General features: G+C 40.1%; 1 protein-coding gene across 1 annotated transcript; it reads left to right on the forward strand.

Annotated features, from left to right (window-relative positions):
* Nucleotides 1-8,076: 8,076 nt before the first annotated feature.
* LOC123782802 (olfactory receptor 10A3) lies at nt 8,077-9,141 on the forward strand. The gene has a single exon (XM_045783115.2). The coding sequence runs from the start codon at nt 8,197-8,199 to the stop codon at nt 9,139-9,141; it is 945 nt and encodes a 314-aa protein (XP_045639071.1). The 5' UTR covers nt 8,077-8,196.
* Nucleotides 9,142-9,691: the final 550 nt, after the last annotated feature.

Raw genomic sequence — 9,691 nt, forward strand, 5'->3', positions numbered from 1 at the left:
TTGTTTAACCTCCATGTATTTGCGGTCTTACCAAAATTTTCTTGTGGTTGACTTCAAGTTTCACAGCATTGTGTTCAGAAAATATGCATGGTATGGGGCACCTGGGTGGAGCAATCGGCTAAGCGCCCGACTCTTGGTTTCTGCTCAGGTGGTGTTCTCAGTGTCGTGAGATGGAGCCCCATGTTAGGCTCCGCACTCAGGGCAGAGTCTGCTTGTTCTCTCTCTCTGTCTCAAATAAATTTTTAAAAATCTTTTTTTTTAAAGAAAATATGCATGGTATGATCTCAATCTTTTTGTACTTATGAGGCCTGATTTGTGACCTAGTATGTGATCTGTTCTGGAGAATACCCCATGTATATGTGAAAAGAATGTGTATTCTGCTCCTTTAGGCTGAGTTGCTCTGAATATATCTTTAAGTCCATCTGGTCCAATGTGTCATTCAAAGCCATTGTTTCCTTGCTGATTTTCCGTTTAGATGATCTGTCCATTGTTGTAAGTGGAGTGTAAAATCCCCTACACTAATTGTATTATTACCAATGAGTTCCTTTACGTTTGTTATTAATTGTTTTATAGATTTCGGTGCCCCTATGTTGGGTGCATAAATATTTACGATTGTTCCAGCTTGTTGGTTGTCCCTTCTATTATGATATAGTGCCCTTCTTCAACTCTTGTTGTGGTCTTTGGTTTAAAGTCTAGCTTGTCCAATATAAATATTGTTACTCCGGCTTTCTGTTGATGGCCATTTTCATGATGGATGTGCTCCACACCCTGACTTTCAACCTTCAGGTGTCTTGAGGTCTAAAATGAGTCTCTTGTAGCAGAGATAGATGGGTCTTGTTTTTATATCCATTCTGACACACTGTGTTTTAGAGGGGACTATTTAGGCCATTCAAATTCAGAGTAATTGTTGATAGATAAAAATCCAGTGCCGTTGTATTAACTGTAAAGTTGCTGCTTCTCGAGATTTTCTCTGTTTCTTTGTAGTCTTTGTTGCTATTGGTCTTTCCCACTCAAAGGGTCCCCTTTAATATTTCCTGCAGGAATGCTTTAGTGGTCATTCACTCCTTCAGTTTTTGTTTGTCTGGCAAGACCCTTGCTTGGTCTTTGACCGGAGGCTTTCCTAGAAGAGCGTGGCCTGACTTGGAAGCCAGTCTGACCATGAAGGAGCACACAGCAGTCAGATGATCACCTCCTTTGCATCTGGGCAGTGAATCTGTTCTTGGAGAGGGATCTGAACAGCACACTTTCATGTCCGCCACAAGAGGTCAAAAGGTTTGAGATACAGATGATTTAAATTGCAAGAGGGAAAGTATAAGTTTCCGGTGATATGCCAAGGCAAAGCCACATGGAAATAACTACCACCTACTATGGATTTGGGCCGCAGTGAAAGCAGAAACAAAGGAACTTATTCTGATGTTACATGCTTGTCAAAAGCATGTTTGAAGGATATAGTAGAAAGTCTAATGAGCTAGAAAATACAAATGTAAATTACGTATACAATATTCATCTTTGTAATTGCATATGTGTGAAATATGATTGAAGTGACAGGCAGCATGGCTTTGAGGAGACACCAGGAACACACAGCAAGAGTTAAATGACCCTAGTTTCAAATACTGGCTCTGCATCTTCCACATCCTCACAGCCACTTCTCTTTCCTGAACATTAGCCTCTTCATCATAAAAGCATGAGGGGGATAATAATACCGTTTGAGATACCGTGAGGATCAGCTATAATAACAATAACAGCAACAGTAGTCACAGAACAACAACGACAAAAGGATCACGAGCTGTAGCTCTTGTGTGCCAGGCATTGTGTCAAATGCCCCACACTTTTCTCTCATTTAATCCTCACAACAACTTCATGAGCTAGATACTATTTATAGCCCTGATCCCTGAATGATTTCTTCAAGGGATCTTTTAGATCTACTACTAGAACTGATCAGTAAATTTAGTGCGGTCGCAGGATACGAAATCAAAGTACAGAAATCTGTTACATTTCATACAGTAATAACAGGTGGCCAGAAGAGAAACGAAGAAAACAATCCTATTTACAGTTGCACCAAAAATAATAAAATACCTATGAATAAACTTACCCAGACCTGTACCCTGAAAACTGTAACACATTGAAGAAGACAAAGAAATTGAAGAAGACGCAACCAAATGGAAAGACGTTCCATGCTCATGGATTAGAAGAAAAAATATTGTTAAGATGTTCATAGTCCCCAAAGCAATCTACAGATTTAATGCAATCTCTTCAAAATACCAGTAGCATTTTTCATAGAACTAGAACAAATAATCCTAAAATTAGTATGGAACCAGAAAAGACCCTATATACCCAAAGCAATCTTGAAATGAGGGAAAAAGCTAGAGGTATCACAATCCTTGATTTCAAAATATATTACAGAGTTGTAATCAAAACAGTATGATATTGGCACAAAAGCAGACACACAGATCCATGGAATAGAAGAGAGAGCCCATAAGTAAACCCATGATTATACGGTCAAATTGTTATTGAGAAAGGAATCAAAAATTATACAATAAGAAAAAGATACTATCTTCAAATGGTGTTGTGAAAGCTAGACAACACGTGCATGGAATGAATGAAACTGGATCACTCTCTTACACCATACACAAAGGTGAACTCAAAATGGCGTAAAGATCTAAATGTGAATCCTGAAACCATTCAAACCTAGAAGAGCGCACAGGCAGTAATGTACCTGACATGGCTGTAGGAACTTTTTTCTACATGGTCAATTAATGCTCAACAAAGTAGGAAAGAATATCTAATGGAAAAAAAGATGGTCTCTTCAACAAATGGTGTTGGGAAAACTGAACAGCACCATGCAGAAGAATGAAACTGGACCACTTTCTTACACCAGACACAAAAGTAAACTCAAACCATTAAAATCCTAGCAGAGAACAGAGGCAGTAACAACCTCTTTGACATTGGCTGTAGCAACTTCTTATGAGACATGTCTCCTGAGGCAAGGGAAACAAACAGCAAAAATGAGCTACTGGAACTACATCAAAATAAGGAGCTTCTGCACAGCAAAGGAAACAATCAACAAAACGAAAAGACAACCTACTGAATGGGAGAAGATATTTGCAAATGACATATCCAATAAAGGGGTTAGTATCAAAAATATATAAAGAACCTATATGACTCAACACCAAAAAACCCATAGTAATCAGTTAAAAAATGGACAGAGGACAAGAACAGACATTTTTCCAAACAGGACATCCAGATGGCCAACAGACACAGGAAAAGATGCTCAACATCACTCATCATCAGGGAAATACAAATCAAAACTACAATGAGATATCACCTCACGCCAGTCAGAATGGCTAAAATTAAGACCACAAGAAACAACTGGTGTTGGCGAGGATGTGGAGAAAGGAGAACCCTCTTGCAATAATGGTGGGTATGTAAACTCGTTCGGGCACTCCGGAAAACAGTGTGGAGGTTCCTCAGAAATTTGAAAATGGAACTATCCTACAATCCAGCAACTGCACTACTGGATATATACCCAAGTGATAGAAGAATACTGATACGAAGGTGCATGTGCACCCTGATGTTTGTAGCAGCATTATCAACAATCGCCAAATTATGCGGAGAGCTCGAATGTCCATTGACTGATGAACGGATAAAGAAGATAGGCTGTATCTATCTATAATACTACATAGATATAGATATAGATATAGATATAGATATAGATATAGATAGATATAAAGAAGAGATATCTATCTATAGATCAAGATGTAGATAGATTATGGAATATTATTCAGCCATAAGAAAGAATGAAATCTTGCCATTTCCAACAACATGAATGGAGCTAGAGTGTATTATGCTAAGCAAAATAAGTCAGTCAGAGAAAGACAAACACCATAGGATTTCACTCATATGTGGAATTTAGGAAACAAAACAGACGAACATAGGGACAAAAGAAAAAAGAGAGTCAAATGTCTCTATACACTTTTCATTCAAGTCTAATACACATAGAGGAAAGTGCACAGTCATGACCCTACATCTTGATGAACTCTCACAAAATGTACATCACCTGTGTCACCATCACTGACATCAGAAACTGAGCATGGAGGACAGAAGCCCCCAGGGAAACTAGGGGTATGAATTATAGCAAATACAAATGAGGCAGCATTTCGCAGCCTGGTGCCTGGGACTGGCTCATGCCGGGCATGTAATTCCACCCTGGTGAACGACATGGGAGAACTCCCTGGGTTGGAAGGTGGGAGTGCCAATCCCTTTACCTCAGGAAAACGCTATGTTTCCCAGGGGACGGAGTAGGTAGAACGAAGCCCTAAGTGTTGTTGGCGGCCTTCTTGCTGCCAGGGGAGGAGAGCTTCCTTGAGAAAGGAACCTGCTCCAGGAACGTGCAGACAGAGGGAGATGAAGGTGACCTGCATTCAACCACATTGGCCCGTTCAGGACAGAGCCACGTCTGCAGAGTGATTCATCTCTTCCCTCAGTGGGGACTGAGCCTTGATTGATCATCCCAGTGTAGACCTAACCCCAAATCCCTTGATTTTCACTTATACTTAATAGGATTAGCTATATATATATTAGAGAGTGAGAGAGTCTGGACAGTGGGGGGTGGGGTGGGCAGAGGGAGAGGGAGAGAGAGAATCTTAAGCAGGTTCCACACCTAGTGTGAGGCCCAACTCAGGACTCCATCTCACGACTCTGAGATCATGACCTGAGCTGAAATCAAGTCAGAGGCTTAACCAACTGAGCCACCCAGGTGCCCTGAAGGCATTAACCGCATTATGATTATTTTACAGAGAAAGTTATAGAATCAGTGAAAGTTAAATGATTTGCTCAAATCTCACAACTAGCCTAGATTATGTGAGTCATAGTTTGAAAGCTCTTTCAATAAAATCAATTGCAATGATAGTTTTCTCAAAAATTTTCAGTGGCTCTATATTTCTTCTACAAATGATCAGAAGTTCCTTGATGGTGGGAGTAAGCAGTTTTCTACAACTAGGCTTCAATCTACTTGCCTTAACTACTTTCTCACCATTGCCCAAACTGCATTCCACCCAATCATCCCCCACCTCTAGCTCACCTGCCTTGGCTCGTGCTCTCATGCCACCGAGCTCTTCTTTCCCGGTTTACAACTTGCAGTCAGCCTTTCACCTCCGTTGGAGATGTCATGGTGAACGGAGTCTCCCGTGTGAAGAGGCACTTATTCCCCACAGGAATATGAAGGGGTGATGCTCCAGGGGTGTGCTCCTGAGGATTCTCACCTGGGGGGCCAAGGTCAAGCCTCTTCAGTCATCATGCAAAAATAGGAGAAAGTGTTTATGATGTGATCCCAAGTTCTCCAGGGAGGGATTCTACAGGGCATATGATTCAGGGTCATATAATGTTCTAGAATCAGTGCCCTGAAGCACTGAATTGCACGTATGAGCAGGTGGCTTTTGAGTAGAGGTAAAACTTCTGATAAAGTATTGAGAAATTTAAAGAGACGGAGTCAATAGGTAAGAAAGGGAGGACCCTGCCGTGTGGGTGTTGGTGGGTTTCCATTTATAGTTCATCTCCACTTGATCGTTGGAAATGCTGTTGAAGGGATGTCTCCACGCTCAGGAATCACTGGGCACAGCTGACACATGGGAATCAGTAGACTCCTTGGTTTTGATGCTGGTGAATTTCTTTTTCTCTTTTTTTCAGAGAAAAGTTTAGGCATAAGTACTTGGCACACATCAATCATCAAATCTTAGACTTTTGCAGCTGGAAGAGAACTTGGTAAATAAGTGCAACTCCCACCTCTTCATCTGGCAGGATGGAACCTATTTAGGGAGTGCCCTGCCTAAATCTTTCTTTTCAGGAGTTCTACAAGATAGCATTGGGGTGTCTAAGTTCCAGAGGAAAGGTGCGGCCGCTGCAGTCAGTGGCCTTTTACCAGTAATGAATGTTTTTGTTTTTTTCTATAAGATGCTTAAATCCATTCTGCAAAGTTTCTCTATTTGATTTATATTACACTCTTAATTTTCCAATTTTCAAAATCTATCCACTTTTAAATATTTGGAACTGAATACACTTTATTCTTTTTTCTCATCAGAAATGGGTTTTAAGTGTTTGATCCTGTTTCTGTATTTTACTGATTTCAGGTGACTTTTCGACAGGCAAACTATAATTAGCATGGTTAGTATGGACATTTATTTTTAACAGATGATATGGTCAAACTCAGAAATAAGTTGCCTTCCCCTGTCTGCTAATGTCCTACTGGTCTTTACTCAAGATGACATGAGCTGTGTCCTTCTGTTCTCCTGGGTTCCTCACCTCCCACGGTTTATCTCTGCTGGTTTTGAAACATCACAGAAAAGGCCAGTAGGTCTCCATTGAAATGCTAGGGTGTCATCAAATACATCGAATACATTCACTGCTAGGGTGAGCAAGACATCCCTCCTCCATATGCCTTTCTCCTTCCACCTGCTGTATCTTCCGCTGGTGACATGTTATGATTGTGTTTGTTCACATTCTCTCCCCATTCAGAAGTATGGAATCCCTCACAGAAATGTCTTATACCCCTTGTTATCACCTCTGCTAGCCAACCCAACTGTGTTGTGTGCTGATTTCACTCTTCCTTTCAACACTCTCTTTCTTAAGGCTATAGTGGATTTCCTCATTTTTTATTCCATCATTTATCAAACATTGGTTTAGTATCAATTATGGGCCAGGGACTGTTGTAGACATTGTGAATATAGGAAAGAACAAAACAAACTCTTGGATTCCTGGAGTTTAAATTTAGTAAGGGAGTTAGACTTTCTGTATCTATAATATGTAAATATTATCAATATCTAATATATACATATGTATACATGCAAAATGTAACTTCCTCACTTAAATGTATCAGTTGGTGATAATGGAGAAAAACAGAGCAAGATAGAAGAGCTAGGAGTTCAAGAACTGAGGTAATAGTGGAATGCTATTTATGTAGTGTTTCAAGTTCTCTAGACATGGAATCAATGCGTCCCTGAGATTACTGAGCCTAGAACATTGTAGGTGCTCAAACAGTATTTATTGAATAATGAATAATTAAATCAACTTCTCGATGAGAAGGGTAGTAGGAGAGCGAGAAAAGAGAGACAGAGATAGAGACAGAGACAGAGGAAATGTTTAAATCACAGTTTCAGAGTGATCAAATTTGCATGATTCTTAAATCATTATGGTCACAAGGATTAGCCATGGAGAACTGGCTCTTAAAATCTCCCACGCAGGCTAGGGCATCTGGGTGGCTCAGTTGGTTAAGTGTCCAACTCTTGATTTTGGCTCAGGTCATGATTCCCCCCTTGGGCTCTGCCCTGGACACATGGTCTAAGATTTTTCTCTCCCTCTCTCTATACCCCAACCCACCCCCTGCTTCTAGCCCATTCTCTCTAATAAAAAGAAGTTTCTCATGCAGACCAATCTCAATATACTTGGCCATGACCGGTCTGCAAAAATCAGTAAGCCTAAAGGCATTCACACAATTTACAGATCACCTAACTGCTGAGATTTCATATTTAACCAAGTCACCACAGGCATTTTGAACATGATCAATATTTATAATAAGTCTACTGTCCTATAACTTTGAATTATTAGGTAGTTTAATAAATTTCTGTGGGTATCTTTCCCCATTTCTCTACTTTTTTTATAATAATATTTTTTATTATATTATGTTAGTCACCATATAGTACCTCCCTGGTTTTTGATGTAAAGTTCCATAATTCATTAGTTGCGTATAACACCCAGTGCATTTCTCTACTTTTTAATCCTTTAATTTTTGTAGTTTTGAAATTTCTACTTATATAAAATTGAGAAACACAGATGATTCTGATAGCAATGTCATGGGAATGGAACTGTAATTATAAAATATCGATGTTTGTTTTAAGGCTGAGTTTAATTTTCAAACTGTATAATGTACAAGTTACAAAAACATTTTGATAATATTTTGTGCTTTTCAGACAAGACTTCTGAGCCATATCTTCACTTCCTGCTTTTTATTTGAAAGGGTTATTAATCCGAGTATTTGGCCATTTCTAAAATCGCCATACTGAACTTAGTCAGGAGGTGTTCCTACTTACATCTTCTGCCAAGAATATCTGGGGTGAATTGCAGACACAGACTCTCAGCTGTTGGACGGTGATTTCATATTTTGTATACCATGTCCTTAAAAACAAAATATTCTTCACCACGGAAATGAAAAGGCAAAATCAAAGCTCTGTGGTTGAATTCATCCTCTTGGGCTTTTCTAACTCTCCTGAACTCCAGGAGCAGCTCTTCGGGGTTTTCTTGGTCGTCTACCTGGTAACGCTGTTGGGAAATGCCATCATCATAGTCGTCATCTCCTTGGAACAGAGCCTCCATGTTCCCATGTACCTGTTCCTTCAGAACTTGTCTGTGGTGGATGTGAGTTTCAGTGCAGCCATTATGCCCGAAATGCTGGTGGTCCTCTCCACCCAGAAAACATTGATTTCATTTATAAGCTGTTTCGCACAGATGTATTTCATCCTTTTTTTTGGTGGCACTGAATGTTTTCTCCTGGGGGCGATGGCTTATGACCGATTTGCTGCCATCTGTCACCCTCTGAGCTACCCAATGATTATGAACAAATGGGTTTTCATGAAATTAGTAATGTTCTCATGGGTCTCAGGGATCATGGTGGCTACTGTGCAGACCACATGGGTTTTCAGTTTTCCCTTCTGTGGCCCCAATGAGATCAATCATATCTCTTGTGAAACCCCAGCAGTGCTGGAACTTGCATGTGCAGATACCTTTCTGTTTGAAATCTATGCATTCACCGGCACCGTTTTGATTGTCATGGTTCCTTTCGTGTTGATTCTCTTGTCTTACATTCGGATTCTCTTTGCCATCCTGAAGATGCCATCAGCCACTGGGAGGCAAAAGGCCTTTTCCACCTGTGCCTCCCATCTCACGTCTGTGACCCTCTTCTATGGCACGGCCAATATGACTTATTTACAACCCAAATCTGGCTACTCCCCAGAAACCAAGAAGCTGATGTCACTGTCCTACTCACTTCTCACACCTCTGCTGAATCCACTGATCTACAGCTTGAGAAACAGTGAGATGAAAAAAGCTTTGGTGAAACTGTGGCGAAGAAAAGTGGATTCACACCCATTCTAATTGTGCTGAGAAGCCGTGTGATATTTGGTCACTGTTTGACTGAACTCTATATAAAGTTTATAAATGGCCAAACATTCATATTCCTCTGTATAAACGTGTTTAATGTATTATTTTTCCACATTCAGTAATAGGGATCCCTATTTTCAATGACTGACTATTGTTACTCATTTTTTATAGAACATAGAATACAACAGTTGATCCTTCCTGCAGAATGACATCCAGGCCTTACTGGCTTGTGTCATTAAAAAGAAGTTTCAATAAACATATTGGGCTCTACTTTCATATGTACTGATGTTTTATTTCTGATACCTTCTTCAAAGTGATTCTGATAGCTGAGTAATAGAACGAGTTCTCAACATTTGCTGCAACATGACGGCACTGGAGGAGATAATGCTAAGTGAAATAAGTCAAGCAGAGAAAGACAATTATCATATGAGTTCTCTCATCTATGGAACATAAGAACTAGGAAGATCGGTAGGGGAAGAAAGGGATAAAGAAAGGGGGGGTAATCAGAAGGGGGAATGAAGCATGAGAGTCTATGGACTCTGGG

Source organism: Ursus americanus, chromosome 16 (genome assembly GCF_024610735.1).
Source record: "Ursus americanus isolate L20-20 chromosome 16, mUrsAme1.1.p, whole genome shotgun sequence".
NCBI classification, from domain to species: domain Eukaryota; kingdom Metazoa; phylum Chordata; class Mammalia; order Carnivora; family Ursidae; genus Ursus; species Ursus americanus.